Raw genomic sequence first — 22088 nt, forward strand, 5'->3', positions numbered from 1 at the left:
AATCATTTTCCCTAACCCTCTCACTTTGCACACCACATCGACCAAAACACCCTATATCTGCCACTCTATCATCAAACACATTCAACAAACCTTCAAAATACTCACTCCATCTCCTTCTCACATCACCACTACTTGTTATCACCTCCCCATTATCCCCCTTCTCTGAAGTTCCCATTTGCTCCCTTGTCTTACGCACTGTATTTACCTCCTTCCAAAACACCTTTTTATTCTCCCTGAAATTTAATGATACTCTCTCACCCCAACTCTCATTTGCCCTCTTTTTCACCTCTTTTACCTTTCTCTTGACCTCTTGCCTCTTTCTTTTATACATCTCCCACTCAATTGCATTTTTTCCCTGCAAAAATTGTCCAAATGCCTCTCTCTTCTCTTTCACTAATAGTCTTACTTCTTCATCCCGCCACTCACTACCCTTTCTAATCAACCCACCTCCCACTCTTCTCATGCCACAAGCATCTTTTGCGCAAGCCATCACTGCTTCCCTAAATACATCCCATTCCTCCCTCACTCTCCTTACCTCCTTTGTTCTCACCTTTTTCCATTCTGTACTCAGTCTCTCCTGGTACTTCTGCACACAAGTCTCCTTCTCAAGCTCACTTACTCTCACCACTCTCTTCACCCCAACATTCTCTCTTCTTTTCTGAAAACCTCTACAAATCTTCAGCTTCGCCTCCACAAAATAATGATCAGACATCCCTCCAGTTGCACCTCTCAGCACATTAACATCCAAAAGTCTCTCTTTCGCGCATCTATCAATTAACACGTAATCCAGTAACGCTCTCTGGCCATCTGTCCTACTTACATACGTTTACTTATGTACATCTCACTTTTTAAACCAAGTATTCCCAATCACCAGTCCTTTTTCAGCACATAAATGTACAAGCTCTTCACCATTTCCATTTACAACACTTAACACCCCATGTATACCAATTATTCCCTCAACTGCCACATTACTCACCTTTGCATTCAAATCACCCATCACTATAACCCGGTCTTGTGCATCAAAACCACTAACACACTCATTCAGCTGCTCCCTAAACACTTGCCTCTCATGACTTTCTTCTCATGCCCAGGTGCATATGCACCAATAATCACCCATCTGTCTCCATCAACTTTCAGTTTTACCCATATCAATCTAGAATTTACTTCCTTACACTCTATCACATAGTCCCACAACTCCTGTTTCAGGAGTAGTGCTACTCCTTCCCTTGCTCTTGTCTTCTCTCTAACCCCTGACTTTACTCCCAAGACATTCCCAAATCACTCTTCCCCTTTACCCTTGAGCTTTGCTTCACTCAGAGCCAAAACATCCAGGTTCCTTTCCTCAAACATACTATCTATCTCTCCTTTTTTCTCATCTTGGTTACATCCACACACATTTAGACACCCTAATCTGAGCCTTCGAGGAGGATGAGCACTCCCTGCGTGACTCCTTCTTCTATTTCCCCATTTAGAAAGTTAAAATACAAGGAAGGGAGGGTTTCTGGCCCCCCGCTCCCGTCCCCTTTAGTCACCTTCTACGACACGTGAGGAATGCATGGGAAGTATTCTTTCTCCCCTATCCCCAGGGATAGGAGAATAGTAAAGTAAACAAACTGTCTTTAGGCAAATATTGGAATAGCTTTCAAGTATATGGATCAGAAATATTTAGCAAGATTTTCATATCCTTTAGAAACCCCAAACTTGAATATACTTCTCAAGTTTGGTCATTGCACCTATGGAAGCACTGAGACTGTGTCCTGCACAAGACACACCTTGCAGGGAGCAGTAATAATGCTGCCTGGTACTGTCTTACCATCACTACTTTATAGACACCATAAAGACTTGAGAAAGAAGGACCTGTAAAATGACAAAACCAAAAAACTTCTTAAAAGCGAGGCCTTAATGAATACTGATGTGTATGTGGTGGTGATGTGAGAGTTGTTAGTTTGGGTGTGGGGACCAACTGAATGGTGTTAGAAGGTTGTTGGGTGACATTGTTTGAAGTTGGGTTGAGGGTTGTTTTCTAGTGTAGGATCGTAATAATGCTCAGAAAACTGTAGAACTTTCAAGTGGTCTTCATTTTCCTCACAAATGCCTCCTGTGTTTAGATGTTGATCTCTGAACCTGTGTCCCTTTGAATGAGCTAAAACTCTATAAGGACCAGAAAATTTTTGGGTCTAACTTAGGAATCTCACTTCTGGAGTTAAAATCTTGCACCATTACCAAGAGTCCGGGAGCTACCTTAGATGGTTCTACGGACTTGCTAGCTTGATCTATGAAAATTTTAGTGGCATTATGTAGATTTCCCTTGATCTGTTAATGAATTGAGTGTTGCGATACTTTTCTGCTACAGTTAAATTCTGAACTGCTGGATGTGAGGGATGGGACACTATTATGTCATACTGCGACACTTTATCAAAACAAGGCATGGAAGGGTGTTTCCAGTTGACTTATGCTGAGTTTGATGAGCATTGGACATCAGATAGGCATTCATCCCATTCATCATGATGGAAATTAATGTTAGTGCGAAGAGACTTAAGGATTTTACAGTTCAGCCTTCCTGCAAGACCATGAGAGGCTGGGTGATGTACTATTATATTACATTTGGGTATGTTATACAACTGAAAAAGTTCTTCTATTAATGAGTTCATGAATTCTACTGTTATTTGTGACTACAACCTTTGGCCCATTATGTCTGTCTAGAACATGTTTCTTGAATGCCTTAGTGACCGTGACTTCATTTTTGTTTTGAAGTGGAATTAATTCACAGTACCTTGTAAAAGCATCAGTAATTACTAAGACATATCTTTAGCCTGCCATGGACCTAGGGAAACCTCCTAATGTGTCCATATGAACCCTTTCCCATGGGTATGAAGGCACAAGATATTTCAAGACAGTTTGAGTAGTGGGATGTCCTTCATGTGTGTTACAGATTTAGCACTTCAACATATGAACTGTAATGTTTTTCTGCATCCTTGACCAAAAATACTTGAAGCAAGTTAGCTTATAGCATCTGTTTGTGCCTAGGTTTGTGGCCTGAGGTGAATCATGTGCTAGCTTCAAAAAATCCTGTACTAATGTTGTTGGAATGACGATTGTTTGACAACACAGGCAGGTACTCCTAATCTCGCATCTCTGCATCACTTCCTGTGCTAAAAACAATTCTCTGACTGTAACAGATGTCTTAACATGAAAGGAAGACCCTCTTCCTTCTGGAAATTCTATGACAGGACTCCAGACTGGGTCATCTCATTGGTACTGCTTCAGCCTCTCTGTATGAATTTCTATGGGGGCTATCTTCTACTGCTACCACTGTGTGGGAAAGTGCATCTGCAACTACATTTGATGAGCCCAAAACAAAACAGAAATCTGGGTCAGTTTTGTATAGTTAGAAACCATCTCTGAAACTTTCCAGTTGTATCTTGTCATTGAAAAATGCTTAGCAATGCTCTGTGAACTGTATAGACTGTGATAAGGTAGCCATATATATGTATTCCAAAAAATGCTTGAGTGCCCAAACTACTGCAAGGCCTTTTAACTTGGTTATTGAGTATTTTGATTCTGCCTTTGAACATGAACGACTCACATAAGCCATGGGAGAGTCTACCCTTAATTGGCTCCTGCATGAGTACAGCTCCAAGACCCTGTTTACAAGCACCCATGTGTAAAATGAAGGGTTTCTCAAAGTTGGGGAACCAAAGGATGGGTGCCTCAATCATTTGTCACTGTTTTAAAAGTGAAATGAGTGGATATGCAATCATAAGATTTGTGATAAATCTTTGAGAATATCCTACTAAACTAAGGAAGAATTTGACTTTGTCTGCTGTGGAAGGAACTGGCTCCTTTACAATTGTTTTTACTGTAGCTGCATTGGGTTGAATACAAATTTCATTTATGGCATGCTTTAATTAATCAATCTTAGTTTGGAGAAAGGAGCATTTGGCCAATTTGAGTTTTAAGTTTGCATCTTTGAGTAGTAGGAATACTCTCTCAAGACTCTTGAAATAAGAAGGAATGTCAGGAGACATGACAGTTATATTAAGATTAACCATTACCTATTTGCACAACATGTGATGAAAAATGTTAGTCATTCACCTCGAGCGCGGCTTTTTTCTGACAATGGGATGTGCCAAAACCTGGTTAATAAATCCAAAGTAGGTAAAACCATATTCTTACCTAGGCTATGAGCAAGCTCTGGTAACAATGGAAATGGGAAATGATTCTTCAAACAAGTGGAAATGGGAAATGATTCTTCAGCATGACCTTGTTGAGTTTTCCCTCCGCTGCCACCACTTACAAAATCAGACCTTCTTTCTTGTGAGGATACTTAATGAAGATCTGGTGGCCTTTTACAGTTTTAGAAAAATATATATGTATGTTAATGGCACTCTGGGTTCACGTTTTAAGACACACATCGACACACAAGTGGTTTTTCTGGCCTGGCTGAGCTGACTGCTGGTTAGTCAGCGCTCATCTGTGACCGGCCCTAGTTTTCTTGATGTCAGCTCCATGTGATTAACACAAAGTCAGAAACAGATCAGCTCCTTGTTTTCAAACATTTATTTATTTATATTTATATACTTTGTCACTGTCTCCCGTGTTAGCGAGGTAGCGCAAGGAAACAGATGAAAGAATGGCCCAACCCACCCACATATACATGTATATACATACACGTCCACACGTGCACATATACATACATATATTTCAATGTATACATATATATACATACACAGACATGTACATATATACACATGTACATAATTCATACATGCTGCCTTTATTCATTCCCGTTGCCACCCCACCACTCATGAAATGACAACCCCCTCCCCCTGCACGCACACGAGGTAGTGCTAGGAAAAGACAGCAAAGGCCACATTCGTTCACACAGTCTCTAGCTGTCACGTATAATGCACCGAAACCACAGCTCTCTTTCCACATCCAGGCCCCACAAAACTTTCCATGGTTTACCCCAGACGTTTCACATGCTGTGGTTCAATCCATTGAAAGCACGTTAACCCTGGTATACCACATTGTTCCAGTTCACTCTATTCCTTACACGCCTTTCACCTTCCTGCATGTTCAGACCTCGATAGCTCAAAATCTTTTTTCACTCCATCCTTCTATCTCCAATTTGGTCTCCTACTTCTCGCTCCCATCACCTCTGACACATATATCCTCTTTGTCAATCTTTCCCCACTCATTCTCTCCATGTGACCAAAACATGTTGATACACCCTTTTCTGCTCTCTCAACCACACTCTTTTCATAACCACACATCCCTCTTACCCTTTCATTACTTAGTCAAACCACCTCACACCACATAATGTCCTCAAACATCTCATTTCCAACACATCCACCCTCCTCCGCACAACCCTATCTATAGGCCATGCCTCGCAACCATATAACATTGTTGGAACCACTATTCCTTCAAACATACCCATTCTTGCTTTCCAAGATAATGTTCTCACCTTCCACACATTTTCCAAAGCTCCCAGAACCTTCACTCCCTCCCCCACCCTGTGACTCACTTCCGCTTCCATGGTTCCATCCGATGCGAAATCCACTCCCAAATATCTAAAACATTCACTTCCTCCAGTTTTCCTCCATTCAAACTTACCTCCCATTTGACTTGTCCCTCAACCCTACTGTACGTAGTAACCTTGCTCTTATTCACATTTACTCTCAGCTTTTTTCTTTTACACACTTTACCAAACTCAGTCACCAGCTTCTGCAGTTTCTCACCTGAATCAGCCACCAGCACTGTATTATCAGCGAACAGTAGCTGACTCACTTCCCAAGCCCTCTCATCCACAATAGACTGCATACTTGCCCCTCTCTTCAAAACTCTTGCATTCACCTCCCTAACCACCCCATCCATAAGCAAATTAAACAACCATGGAGACATCAAGCACCCTTGCCGCAAACAGACATTCACTGAGAACCAATCACTTTCCTCTCTCTCTACTCGTACACATGCCTTACATTCTCAATAAAAACTTTTCACTGCTTCTAGCAACTTGCCTCCCACACCATAAACTGTTAATACCTTCCACAGAGCATCTCTATCAACTCTATCATATGCCTTCTCCAGATCCATTAATGCTACATACAAATCCATTTGTTTTTCTAAGTATTTCTCACATACATTCTTCAAAGCAAACACCTGATCCACACACCCTTTACCACTTCTGAAACCACACTGCTCTTCCCCAATCTGATGCTCTATACATACATGCATTGACCCTCTCAGTCAATACAGTCCCATATAAATTCCCAGGAATACTCAACAAACTTATACCTCTGTAATTTGAACTTTCACCTTTATCCCCTTTGTCTTTGTACAATGGCACTATGCATGCATTCCGTCAATCCTCAGGCACTTCACCATGAGTCATACATATATTGAATATCCTCACCAATATAGTCAACAACACAGTTACCCCCTTTTTTAATAGATTCCACATTAAAATACTAAATGTAAGCCCGTGGGAGCTTTCTATGTGATGCAACTAAGTATAAGTTACTCACAATGAAATGATGATAACAAATAACTAATGAAAAATTTATGGCATCCATGTGTATCTTACAGGTATACCTTAAGTTTTATGGGAGGGTATTGATTGAGAGGGTGAAAGTATGTTCATAGCAGCAAATTGGGAAGGAGCCGTATGGTTTCAGAAAAGGTAGAGGATGTTTGGATCAGGTGTTTGCTTTGAAGAATGTGTATGAGAAATACTTAGAGAAACAGATGGATTTGTATGTGGCATTTCTGGATTTGGAGAAAATATAGGCTTGATAGAGATGCTTTGTGGAAGGCCTTAAGAATATATGGTGTGGGAGGAAAGCTACTTGAAGCAGTGAGAAGTTTTTATTGAGGTTGTAATGCATTTATGTGATCAGGAAGAGATAAGAGTGAATGGTTCTCGGTTAAGGTTGGTCTGAGGCAGGGGTGTGTGATGTCACCATTGTTGTTCAGTTTGTTTATGGATGGGTTGGTGAGGGAGGTAAGGCCAAGGGTCTTGGAGAGATGGGTGATTGTGCAGAATGTGGGGGATAAGAGGGCCTGGAAAGTGAGCCATTCGTTGTTTGCTGATGATATAGCTTTGGTGGCAGATGCTAATGAGAAACTGCAGAAGTTGGTGACTGGGTTTGGAAGAATATGTGAGATGAAGGTCTCAAAAGTAAATATGAATAAAAGCAAGGCTATTATGTTTAGGTGGGTAGTTGGGGTGTGAGTTTAAATGGAGAAGACTTGGAGGGAGTAAGTGTTATATTTTTAGAAGTGGATATGGCAGCAAATGGGACCATGGAAGCTGAGGTGGGTCTGGGTTGGATGAGGGGGGCCAAAATTTTCTGGGAGTGGTAGCATTAAGTAGAAGTAGTAGTTTGGATCATAGGCAGGAACCTTAAGCAGCTGCACTAGGTTGGAACATTAGGTAGGAGCCTTTGGAAACATTGTGCTAGGGTTACCCTCTGCCAGTAGCCTGTTAAGGGTGAGGCACTAAAGGCTAAGAAGCAGCACTGGAGTTCATTAGTTACGGAGACTTATCCCATGGCCACCCCTGCCTTCAGGGAGTTTCTGGAGGGATTGGGCATCATGGATTTAGGTAGATAGATAGATGGATAGATAAGATGTGTTACATTTTATTGTATGATAAGTGGATGATTATTGTACATGTAGACATTCACCTAGCATAATGTAAATATCATTGTAGTAATGGTTTATTATGTCATTATATATATTATTGCAGAAAATGGCAAAAAAAGGGACTGAAATCATTGTAGAAGATGACGAGATGGAGGATGGAAGCATCTTTGTGTGTTTTATGTGTGAGAAGGAGTTTAATAAAGTTTCTCTCCTCAATGAACACATGCAGCTTCATCAGAACATGCCAGGTAAGAATTTTTTCATTTCTCTGAAAGTACCCGGTGCTCTTTTGTAAAACCTTGAAAACTGTATTGCATTTATTTATAGGAGTGAATGGATAGGTATGGATATTGTTTGCCTTGGCATAAAGTTTTGTGGACATACTAAAATTTGGGGACAACCATATAACCTCACAGTTATAGCTGAAACTTAACAGGAACCTTATTTGAGAGCAGTTCAAATGATGGTTAGTATTTAAGAATTCTTTATGGCTTATTCTTTTATATTGCAAATGAAATTATCAGCCTAAGATTCATCATAGCTATGTTCTCCAGGGAATTGGGCATTCTTACCTTGTGGCAGCCTTTGAAGTCCTATATTTTTTATTTCATTTATTTTGCTTTGTTGCTGTCTCCCGCGTTAGCGAGTTAGCGCAAGGAAACAGACGAAAGAAATGGCCCAACCCACCCACATACACATGTATATACATACACGTCCACCCACGCAAATATACATACCTATGCATCTCAATATACACATATATATATACACAGACATATACATATATACACATGTACATAATTCATACTGTCTGCCTTTATTTATTCCCATCGCCACCTCGCCACACATGGAATAACAACCTCCCTCCCCACTCATGTGTGCGATGTAGCGCTAGGAAAAGACAACAAAGGCCCCATTCGTTCACACTCAGTCTCTAGCTGTCATGTAATAATGCACTGAAACCACAGCTCCCTTTCCACATCCAGGCCCCACAGAACTTTCCATGGTTTACCCCAGACACTTCACATGCCCTGGTTCAATCCACTGACAGCACGTCGACGCCGGTATACCACATCGTTCCAATTCACTCTATTCCTTGCACGCCTTTCACCCTCCTGCATGTTCAGGCCCCGATCACTCAAAATCTTTTTCACTCCATCTTTCCACCTCCAATTTGGTCTCCCACTTCTCCTTGTTCCCTCCACCTCTGACACATATATCCTCTTGGTCAATCTTTCCTCACTCATTCTCTCCATGTGACCAAACCATTTCAAAACACCCTCTTCTGCTCTCTCAACCATACTCTTTTTATTTCCACACATCTCTCCTACCCTTACATTACTTACTCGATCAAACCACCTCACACCACATATTGTCCTCAAACATCTCATTTTCAGCACATCCACCCTCCTGTGCACAACTCTATCCATAGCCCATGCCTCACAACCATACAACATTTTTGGAACCACTATTCCTTCAAACATACCCATTTTTGCTTTCCAAGATAATGTTCTTGACTTCCAAACATTCTTCAAGGCTCCCAGAATTTTCGCCCCCTCCCCCACCCTATGATTCACTTCCGCTTCCATGGTTCCATCCGCTGCTAGATCCACTCCTAGATATCTAAAACACTTTACTTCCTCCAGTTTTTCTCCATTCAAACTTAACTCCCAATTGACTTGACCCTCAACCCTACTGTACCTAATAACCTTGGTCTTATTCACACTTACTCTTAACTTTCTTTCACACACTTTGCCAAACTCAGTCACCAGCTTCTGCAGTTTCTCACATGAATCAGCCACCAGTGCTGTATCATCAACGAACAACAACTGACTCACTTCCCAAGCTCTCTCATCCACAACAGACTTCATACTTGCCCCTCTTTCCAAAACTCTTGCATTCACCTCCCTAACAACCCCATCCATAAACAAATTAAACAACTATGGAGACATCACACACCCCCTGCCGCAAACCTACATTCACTGAGAACCAATCACTTTCCTCTCTTCCTACACGTACACATGCCTTACATCCTCGATAAAACTTTTCACTGCTTCTAACAACTTGCCTCCCACACCATATATTCTTAATACCTTCCACAGAGCATCTCTATCAACTCTGTCATATGCCTTTTCCAGATCCATAAATGCTACATACAAATCCATTTGCTTTTCTAAGTATTTCTCACATACATTCTTCAAAGGAAACACCTGATCCACACATCCTCTACCACTTCTGAAACCACACTGCTCTTCCCCAATCTGATGCTCTGTACATGCCTTCACCCTCTTAATCAATACCCTCCCATATAATTTACCAGGAATACTCAACAAACTTATACCTCTGTAATTTGAGCACTCACTCTTATCCCCTTTGCCTTTGTACAATGGCACTTTGCAAGCATTCGGCCAATCCTCGGGCACCTCACCATGAATCATACATACATTAGATAACCTTACCAACCAGTCAACAGTACAGTCACCCCCTTTTTTTTTTATAAATTCCACTGCAATACCATCCAAACCTACTGCCTTTCCGGCTTTCATCTTCCGCAAAGCTTTTACCACCTCTTCTCTGTTTACCAAATCATTTTCCCTAACCCTCTCACTTTTCACACCACCTCGACCAAAACACCCTATATCTGCCACTCTATCATCAAACACATTCAACAAACCTTCAAAATACTCACTCCATCTCCTTCTCACATCACCACTACTTGTTATCACCTCCCCATTAGCCCCCTTCACTGAAGTTCCCATTTGCTCCCTTGTCTTACGCACTTTATTTACCTCCTTCCAGAACATCTTTTTATTCTCCTTAAAATTTAATGATACTTTCTACCCCAACTCTCATTTGCCCTCTTTTTCACCTCTTGCACCTTTCTCTTGACCTCCTGCCTCTTTCTTTTATACATCTCTCACTCATTTGCATTTTTTCCCTGCAAAAATTGTCCAAATGCCTTTCTCTTCTCTTTCACTAATAATCTTACTTCTTCATCCCACCACTCACTACCCTTTCTAATCAACCCACCTCCCACGCTTCTCATGCCACAGGCATCTTTTGTGCAAGCCATCACTGCTTCCCTAAATACATCCCATTCCTACCCCACTCCCCTTACCTCCCTTATTCTCACCTTTTTCCATTCTGTACTCAGTCTCTCCTGGTACTTCCTCACACAAGTCTCCTTCCTAAGCTCACTTACTCTCACCACCCTCTTCACCCCAACATTCTCTCTTCTTTTCTGAAAACCCAAACAAATCTTCACCTTTGCCTCCACAAGATAATGATCAGACATCCCTCCAGTTGCACCTCTCAGCACATTAACATCCAAAAGTCTCTCTTTCGCGCGCCTGTCAATTGACACATAATCCAATAACGCTCTCTGGCCATCTCTCCTACTTACGTATGTATACTAATGTATATCTCTCTTTTTAAACCAGGTATTCCCAATCACCAGTCCTTTTTCAGCACATAAATCTACAAGCTCTTCACCATTTCCATTTACAATACTGAACACCCCATGTATACCAATTATTCCCTCAACTGCCACATTACTCACCTTTGCATTCAAATCACCCCTCACTATAACCCGGTCTTGTGCATCAAAACCACTAACACACTCATTCAGGTGCTCCCAAAACACTTGCCTCTCATGATCTTTCTTCTCATGCTCAGGTGCATATGCACCAATAATCACCCATCTCTCTCCATCAACTTTCAGTTTTACCCATATTAATCTAGAATTTACTTTCTTACACTCTATCACATAGTCCCACAACTCCTGTTTCAGGAGTAGTGCTACTCTTTCCCTTGCTCTTGTCCTCTCACTAACCCCTGACTTTACTCCCAAGACATTCCCAAACCACTCTTCCCCTTTACCCTTGAGCTTCGTTTCACTCAGAGCCAAAACGTCCAGGTTCCTTTCCTCAAACATACTACCTATCTCTCTTTTTTTCACATCTTGGTTACATCCACACTCATTTAGACACCCCAATCTGAGCCTTTGAGGAGGATGAGCACTCCCTACATGATTCCTTCTTCTGTTTCCCATTTTAGAAAGTTAAAATGCAAGGAGGGGAGGATTTCTGGCCCCCTGCTCCCGTCCCCTCTAGTTGCCTTCTACGACATGTGTGGAATGCGTGGGAAGTATTCTTTCTCCCCTATCCCCAGGGATGATATATATATATATATATTTTTTTTTTTTTTTTTTTTTTTATACTTTGTCGCTGTCTCCCGCGTTTGCGAGGTAGCGCAAGGAAACAGACGAAAGAAATGGCCCAACCCCCCCCCATACACATGTACATACACACGTCCACACACGCAAATATACATACCTACACAGCTTTCCATGGTTTACCCCGGACGCTTCACATGCCCTGATTCAATCCACTGACAGCACGTCAACCCCTGTATACCACATCGCTCCAATTCACTCTATTCCTTGCCCTCCTTTCACCCTCCTGCATGTTCAGGCCCCGATCACACAAAATCCTTTTCACTCCATCCTTCCACCTCCAATTTGGTCTCCCTCTTCTCCTCGTTCCCTTCACCTCCGACACATATATCCTCTTGGTCAATCTTTCCTCACTCATTCTCTCCATGTGCCCAAACCATTTCAAAACACCCTCTTCTGCTCTCTCAACCATGCTCTTTTTATTTCCACACATCTCTCTTACCCTCACGTTACTTACTCGATCAAACCACCTCACACCACACATTGTCCTCAAACATCTCATTTCCAGCACATCCATCCTCCTGCGCACAACTCCATCCATAGCCCACGCCTCGCAACCATACAACATTGTTGGAACTACTATTCCTTCAAACATACCCATTTTTGCTTTCCGGGATAATGTTCTCGACTTCCACACATTTTTCAAGGCTCCCAAAATTTTCGCCCCCTCCCCCACCCTATGATCCACTTCCGCTTCCATGGTTCCATCCGCTGACAGATCCACTCCCAGATATCTAAAACACTTCACTTCCTCCAGTTTTTCTCCATTCAAACTCACCTCCCAATTGACTTGACCCTCAACCCTACTGTACCTAATAACCTTGCTCTTATTCACATTCACTCTCAACTTTCTTCTTCCACACACTTTACCAAACTCAGTCACCAGCTTCTGCAGTTTCTCACATGAATCAGCCACCAGCGCTGTATCATCAGCGAACAACAACTGACTCACTTCCCAAGCTCTCTCATCCCCAACAGACTTCATACTTGCCCCTCTTTCCAAAACTCTTGCATTTACCTCCCTAACAACCCCATCCATAAACAAATTAAACAACCATGGAGACATCACACACCCCTGTCGCAAACCTACATTCACTGAGAACCAATCACTTTCCTCTCTTCCTACACGTACACATGCCTTACATCCTCGATAAAAACTTTTCACTGCTTCTAACAACTTGCCTCCCACACCATATATTCTTAATACCTTCCACAGAGCATCTCTATCACCTCTATCATATTCCTTCTCCAGATCCATAAATGCTACATACAAATCCATTTGCTTTTCTAAGTATTTCTGACATACATTCTTCAAAGCAAACACCTGATCCACACATCCTCTACCACTTCTGAAACCACACTGCTCTTCCCCAATCTGATGCTCTGTACATGCCTTCACCCTCTCAATCAATACCCTCCCATATAATTTACCAGGAATACTCAACAAACTTATACCTCTGTAATTTGAGCACTCACTCTTATCCCCTTTGCCTTTGTACAATGGCACTATGCACGCATTCCGCCAATCCTCAGGCACCTCACCATGAGTCATACATACATTAAATAACCTTACCAACCAGTCAACAATACAGTCACCCCCTTTTTTGATAAATTCCACTGCAATACCATCCAGACCTGCTGCCTTGCCGGCTTTCATCTTCCGCAAAGCTTTTACTACCTCTTCTCTGTTTACCAAATCATTGTCCCTAACCCTCTCACTTTGCACACCACCTCGACCAAAACACCCTATATCTGCCACTCTATCATCAAACACATTCAACAAACCTTCAAAATACTCACTCCATCTCCTTCTCACATCACCACTACTTGTTATCACCTCCCCATTTGCGCCCTTCACTGAAGTTCCCATTTGCTCCCTTGTCTTACGCACTTTATTTACCTCCTTCCAGAACATCTTTTTATTCTCCCTAAAATTTAATGATACTCTCTCACCCCAACTCTCATTTGCCCTTTTTTTCACCTCTTGCACCTTTCTCTTGACCTCCTGTCTCTTTTATACATCTCCCACTCAATTGCATTTTTTCCCTGCAAAAATCGTCCAAATGCCTCTCTCTTCTCTTTCACTAATACTCTTACTTCTTCATCCCACCACTCACTACCCTTTCTAATCAACCCACCTCCCACTCTTCTCATGCCACAAGCATCTTTTGCACAATCCATCACTGATTCCCTAAATACATCCCATTCCTCCCCCACTCCCCTTACTTCAATTGTTCTCACCTTTTTCCATTCTGTACTCAGTCTCTCCTGGTACTTCCTCACACAAGTCTCCTTCCCAAGCTCACTTACTCTCACCACCCTCTTCACCCCAACATTCACTCTTCTTTTCTGAAAACCAATACAAATCTTCACCTTAGCCTGCACAAGATAATGATCAGACATCCCTCCAGTTGCACCTCTCAGCACATTAACATCCAAAAGTCTCTCTTTCACGCGCCTGTCAATTAACACGTAATCCAATAACGCTCTCTGGCCATCTCTCCTACTTACAGAAGTATACTTATGTATATCTCTCTTTTTAAACCAGGTATTCCCAATCATCAGTCCTTTTTCAGCACATAAATCTACAAGCTCTTCACCATTTCCATTTACAACACTGAACACCCCAGGTATACCAATTATTCCCTCAACTGCCACATATATATATATATATATATATATATATATATATATATATATATATATATATATATATATATATATATATGTATATATATATATATATATATATATATATATATATATATATATATATATATATGTATATATATATATATATATATATATATATATATATATATATATATATATATATATATTTTTTTATACTTTGTCGCTGTCTCCCGCGTTTGCGAGGTAGCGATGGAAACAGACGAAAGAAATGGCCCAACCCCCCCCACACACATGCATATACACACGTCCACCTACGCAAATACACATACCTACACAGCTTTCCATGGTTTACCCCAGACGCTTCACATGCCTTGATTCAATCCACTGACAGCACGTCAACCCCGGTATACCACATCGCTCCAATTCACTCTATTCCTTGCCCTCCTTTCACCCTCCTGCATGTTCAGGCCCCGATCACACAAAATCTTTTTCACTCCATGTTTCCACCTCCAATTTGGTCTCCCTCTTCTCCTTGCTCCCTCCACCTCCAACACATATATCCTCTTGGTCAATCTTTCCTCACTCATCCTCTCCATGTGCCCAAACCACTTCAAAACACCCTCTTCTGCTCTCTCAACCACGCTCTTTTTATTTCCACACATCTCTCTTACCCTTACGTTACTCACTCGATCAAACCACCTCACACCACACATTGTCCTCAAACATCTCATTTCCAGCACATCCATCCTCCTGCGCACAACTCTATCCATAGCCCATGCCTCGCAACCATACAACATTGTTGGAACCACTATTCCTTCAAACATACCCATTTTTGCTTTCCGAGATAATGTTCTCGACTTCCACACATTCTTCAAGGCCCCCAGAATTTTCGCCCCCTCCCCCACCCTATGATCCACTTCCGCTTCCATGGTTCCATCCGCTGCCAGATCCACTCCCAGATATCTAAAACACTTCACTTCCTCCAGTTTTTCTCCATTCAAACTCACCTCCCAATTGACTTGACCCTCAACCCTACTGTACCTAATAACCTTGCTCTTATTCACATTCACTCTCAACTTTCTTCTTCCACACACTTTACCAAACTCAGTCACCAGCTTCTGCAGTTTCTCACATGAATCAGCCACCAGCGCTGTATCATCAGCGAACAACAACTGACTCACTTCCCAAGCTCTCTCATCCCCAACAGACTTCATACTTGCCCCTCTTTCCAAAACTCTTGCATTTACCTCCCTAACAACCCCATCCATAAACAAATTAAACAACCATGGAGACATCACACACCCCTGTCGCAAACCTACATTCACTGAGAACCAATCACTTTCCTCTCTTCCTACACGTACACATGCCTTACATCCTCGATAAAAACTTTTCACTGCTTCTAACAACTTGCCTCCCACACCATATATTCTTAATACCTTCCACAGAGCATCTCTATCAACTCTATCATATGCCTTCTCCAGATCCATAAATGCTACATACAAATCCATTTGCTTTTCTAAGTATTTCTGACATACATTCTTCAAAGCAAACACCTGATCCACACATGCTCTACCACTTCTGAAACCACACTGCTCTTCCCCAATCTGATGCTCTGTACATGCCTTCACCCTCTCAATCAATACCCTCCCATATAATTTACCAGGAATACTCAACAAACTTATACCTCTGTAATTTGAGCACTCACTCTTATCCCCTTTGCCTTTGTACAATGGCACTATGCACGCATTCCGCCAATCCTCAGGCACCTCACCATGAGTCATACATACATTAAATAACCTTACCAACCAGTCAACAATACAGTCACCCCCTTTTTTGATAAATTCCACTGCAATACCATCCAGACCTGCTGCCTTGCCGGCTTTCATCTTCCGCAAAGCTTTTACTACCTCTTCTCTGTTTACCAAATCATTGTCCCTAACCCTCTCACTTTGCACACCACCTCGACCAAAACACCCTATATCTGCCACTCTATCATCAAACACATTCAACAAACCTTCAAAATACTCACTCCATCTCCTTCTCACATCACCACTACTTGTTATCACCTCCCCATTTGCGCCCTTCACTGAAGTTCCCATTTGCTCCCTTGTCTTACGCACTTTATTTACCTCCTTCCAGAACATCTTTTTATTCTCCCTAAAATTTAATGATACTCTCTCACCCCAACTCTCATTTGCCCTTTTTTTCACCTCTTGCACCTTTCTCTTGACCTCCTGTCTGTTTTATACATCTCCCACTCAATTGCATTTTTTCCCTGCAAAAATCGTCCAAATGCCTCTCTCTTCTCTTTCACTAATACTCTTACTTCTTCATCCCACCACTCACTACCCTTTCTAATCAACCCACCTCCCACTCTTCTCATGCCACAAGCATCTTTTGCACAATCCATCACTGATTCCCTAAATACATCCCATTCCTCCCCCACTCCCCTTACTTCAATTGTTCTCACCTTTTTCCATTCTGTACTCAGTCTCTCCTGGTACTTCCTCACACAAGTCTCCTTCCCAAGCTCACTTACTCTCACCACCCTCTTCACCCCAACATTCACTCTTCTTTTCTGAAAACCAATACAAATCTTCACCTTAGCCTGCACAAGATAATGATCAGACATCCCTCCAGTTGCACCTCTCAGCACATTAACATCCAAAAGTCTCTCTTTCACGCGCCTGTCAATTAACACGTAATCCAATAACGCTCTCTGGCCATCTCTCCTACTTACAGAAGTATACTTATGTATATCTCTCTTTTTAAACCAAGTATTCCCAATCATCAGTCCTTTTTCAGCACACAAATCTATAAGCTCCTCACCATCTTTCCAGTTATAATACTGAACACCCAAGGTATACCAATTATTCCCTCAACTGCCACATTACTCACCTTTGCATTCAAATCACCCCTCACTATAACCCGGTCTTGTGCATCAAAACCACTAACACACTCATTCAGGTGCTCCCAAAACACTTGCCTCTCATGATCTTTCTTCTCATGCCAGGTGCATATGCACCAATAATCACCCATCTCTCTCCATCAACTTTCAGTTTTACCCATATCTAATCTAGAATTTACTTTCTTACACTCTATCACATACTCCCACCACTCCTGTTTCAGGAGTAGTGCTACTCCTTCCCTTGCTCTTGTCCTCTCACTAACCCCTGACTTTACTCCAAGACATTCCCAAACCATCTTCCCCTTTACCTTGAGCTTCGTTTCACTCAGAGCCAAAACTCCAGGTTCCTTTCTCAAACTACTACCTATCTCTCCTTTTTTTCTACATCTTGGTTACATCCACACACATTTAGACACCCCAATCTGAGCCTTTCGAGGAGGATGAGCACTCCCCGCATGACTTCCTTCTCTGTTTCCCTTTTAGAAAGTTAAATACAAGGAGGGAGGATTTCTGCCCCCGCTCCCGTCCCTTAGTTGCCTTCTACGACATGTGGGAATGCGTGGGAAGTATTCTTTCTCCCCTATCCCAGGATGATATATATATATATATATTTTTTTTTTTTTTTTTTTTTTATACTTTGTCGCTGTCTCCCGCGTTTGCGAGGTAGCGCAAGGAAACAGACGAAAGAAATGGCCCAACCCCCCCCCATACACATGTACATACACACGTCCACACACGCAAATATACATACCTACACAGCTTTCCATGGTTTACCCCGGACGCTTCACATGCCCTGCTTCAATCCACTGACAGCACGTCAACCCCTGTATACCACATCGCTCCAATTCACTCTATTCCTTGCCCTCCTTTCACCCTCCTGCATGTTCAGGCCCCGATCACACAAAATCCTTTTTCACTCCATCTTTCCACCTCCAATTTGGTCTCCCTCTTCTCCTCGTTCCCTCACCTCCGACACATATATCCTCTTGGTCAATCTTTCCTCACTCATTCTCTCCATGTGCCCAAACCATTTCAAAACACCCTCTTCTGCTCTCTCAACCACGCTCTTTTTATTTCCACACATCTCTCTTACCCTTACGTTACTTACTCGATCAAACCACCTCACACCACACATTGTCCTCAAACATCTCATTTCCAGCACATCCATCCTCCTGCGCACAACTCTATCCATAGCCCACGCCTCGCAACCATACAACATTGTTGGAACCACTATTCCTTCAAACATACCCATTTTTGCTTTCCGAGATAATGTTCTCGACTTCCACACATTTTTCAAGGCTCCCAAAATTTTCGCCCCCTCCCCCACCCTATGATCCACTTCCGCTTCCATGGTTCCATCCGCTGACAGATCCACTCCCAGATATCTAAAACACTTCACTTCCTCCAGTTTTTCTCCATTCAAACTCACCTCCCAATTGACTTGACCCTCAACCCTACTGTACCTAATAACCTTGCTCTTATTCACATTTACTCTCAACTTTCTTCTTCCACACACTTTACCAAACTCAGTCACCAGCTTCTGCAGTTTCTCACATGAATCAGCCACCAGCGCTGTATCATCAGCGAACAACAACTGACTCACTTCCCAAGCTCTCTCATCCCCAACAGACTTCATACTTGCCCCTCTTTCCAAGACTCTTGCATTTACCTCCCTAACAACCCCATCCATAAACAAATTAAACAACCATGGAGACATCACACACCCCTGCCGCAAACCTACATTCACTGAGAACCAATCACTTTCCTCTCTTCCTACACGTACACATGCCTTACATCCTCGATAAAAACTTTTCACTGCTTCTAACAACTTGCCTCCCACACCATATATTCTTAATACCTTCCACAGAGCATCTCTATCAACTCTATCATATGCCTTCTCCAGATCCATAAATGCTACATACAAATCCATTTGCTTTTCTAAGTATTTCTCACATACATTCTTCAAAGCAAACACCTGATCCACACATCCTCTACCACTTCTGAAACCACACTGCTCTTCCCCAATCTGATGCTCTGTACATGCCTTCACCCTCTCAATCAATACCCTCCCATATAATTTACCAGGAATACTCAACAAACTTATACCTCTGTAATTTGAGCACTCACTCTTATCCCCTTTGCCTTTGTACAATGGCACTATGCACGCATTCCGCCAATCCTCAGGCACCTCACCATGAGTCATACATACATTAAATAACCTTACCAACCAGTCAACAATACAGTCACCCCCTTTTTTAATAAATTCCACTGCAATACCATCCAAACCTGCTGCCTTGCCGGCTTTCATCTTCCGCAAAGCTTTTACTACCTCTTCTCTGTTTACCAAATCATTTTCCCTAACCCTCTCACTTTGCACACCACCTCGACCAAAACACCCTATATCTGCCACTCTATCATCAAACACATTCAACAAACCTTCAAAATACTCACTCCATCTCCTTCTCACATCACCACTACTTGTTATCACCTCCCCATTTGCGCCCTTCACTGAAGTTCCCATTTGCTCCCTTGTCTTACGCACCTATTTACCTCCTTCCAGAACATCTTTTTATTCTCCCTAAAATTTACTGATAGTCTCTCACCCCAACTCTCATTTGCCCTTTTTTTCACCTCTTGCACCTTTCTCTTGACCTCCTGTCTCTTTCTTTTATACATCTCCCACTCAATTGCATTTTTTCCCTGCAAAAATCGTCCAAATGCCTCTCTCTTCTCTTTCACTAATACTCTTACTTCTTCATCCCACCACTCACTACCCTTTCTAAACAACCCACCTCCCACTCTTCTCATGCCACAAGCATCTTTTGCGCAATCCATCACTGATTCCCTAAATACATCCCATTCCTCCCCCACTCCCCTTACTTCCATTGTTCTCACCTTTTTCCATTCTGTACACAGTCTCTCCTGGTACTTCCTCACACAGGTCTCCTTCCCAAGCTCACTTACTCTCACCACCTCTTCACCCCAACATTCACTCTTCTTTTCTGAAAACCATACTAATCTTCACCTTAGCCTCCACAAGATAATGATCAGACATCCCTCCAGTTGCACCTCTCAGCACATTAACATCCAAAAGTCTCTCTTTCGCACGCCTGTCAATTAACACGTAATCCAATAACGCTCTCTGGCCATCTCTCCTACTTACAAAGTATACTTATGTATATCTCTTTTTTAAACCAGGTATTCCAATCATCAGTCCTTTTTAGCACATAAATCTACAAGCTCTTCACCATTCCATTTACAACACTGAACACCCTGGATACCAATTATTCCCTCAACTGCCACATTTTATATTTATATATATATATTTATATATTATATTAAATATATATTATATATATATATATTTATTATGTATATATTATATATATATATTATATATATATATATATATATATATATATATTTATATATATATATATATATATATATATATATAATATATTATATATTTTTTTATACTTTGTCGCTGTCTCCCGCGTTTGCGTGGTAGCGCAAGGAAACAGACGAAAGAAATGGCCCAACCCACCCCATACACATGTATATACATACGTCCACTACGCAAATAACATACCTACACAGCTTTCCATGGTTTACCCCAGACGCTTCACATGCCTTGATTCAATCCACTGACAGCACGTCAACCCCGGTATACCACATCGCTCCAATTCACTCTATTCCTTGCCCTCCTTTCACCCTCCTGCATGTTCAGGCCCCGATCACACAAAATCTTTTTCACTCCATCTTTCCACCTCCAATTTGGTCTCCCTCTTCTCCTGCTCCCTCCACCTCCGACACATATATCCTCTTGGTCAATCTTTCCTCACTCATCCTCTCCATGTGCCCAAACCACTTCAAAACACCCTCTTCTGCTCTCTCAACCACGCTCTTTTTATTTCCACACATCTCTCTTACCCTTACGTTACTCACTCGATCAAACCACCTCACACCACACATTGTCCTCAAACATCTCATTTCCAGCACATCCATCCTCCTGCGCACAACTCTATCCATAGCCCAAGCCTCGCAACCATACAACATTGTTGGAACCACTATTCCTTCAAACATACCCATTTTTGCTTTCCGAGATAATGTTCTCGACTTCCACATATTCTTCAAGGCCCCAGAATTTTCGCCCCCTCCCCCACCCTATGATCCATTTCCGCTTCCATGGTTCCATCCGCTGCCAGATCCACTCCCAGATATCTAAAACACTTCACTTCCTCCAGTTTTTCTCCATTCAAACTCACCTCCCAATTGACTTGACCCTCAACCCTACTGTACCTAATAACCTTGCTCTTATTCACATTCACTCTCAACTTTCTTCTTCCACACACTTTACCAAACTCAGTCACCAGCTTCTGCAGTTTCTCACATGAATCAGCCACCAGCGCTGTATCATCAGCGAACAACAACTGACTCACTTCCCAAGCTCTCTCATCCCCAACAGACTTCATACTTGCCCCTCTTTCCAAAACTCTTGCATTTACCTCCCTAACAACCCCATCCATAAACAAATTAAACAACCATGGAGACATCACACACCCCTGTCGCAAACCTACATTCACTGAGAACCAATCACTTTCCTCTCTTCCTACACGTACACATGCCTTACATCCTCGATAAAAACTTTTCACTGCTTCTAAC

At 42.1% G+C, this 22088-nt stretch overlaps 1 protein-coding gene across 10 annotated transcripts in view; it reads left to right on the forward strand.

The window, feature by feature from the left end:
- Positions 1 to 22088, forward strand: part of LOC139757869 (uncharacterized) — a 283058-nt gene that overhangs the window by 90748 nt on the left and 170222 nt on the right. For all 10 annotated transcript variants that reach the window (XM_071678788.1, XM_071678787.1, XM_071678784.1 and 7 more), the window contains one exon: positions 7751 to 7895. In XM_071678788.1, the coding sequence (XP_071534889.1) occupies positions 7754 to 7895 (142 nt within the window). In that variant the 5' untranslated portion in view covers positions 7751 to 7753. The remainder of the gene's footprint in view (positions 1 to 7750; positions 7896 to 22088) is intronic.

The sequence above is a fragment of the Panulirus ornatus genome, chromosome 28, assembly GCF_036320965.1.
Source record: "Panulirus ornatus isolate Po-2019 chromosome 28, ASM3632096v1, whole genome shotgun sequence".
NCBI classification, from domain to species: domain Eukaryota; kingdom Metazoa; phylum Arthropoda; class Malacostraca; order Decapoda; family Palinuridae; genus Panulirus; species Panulirus ornatus.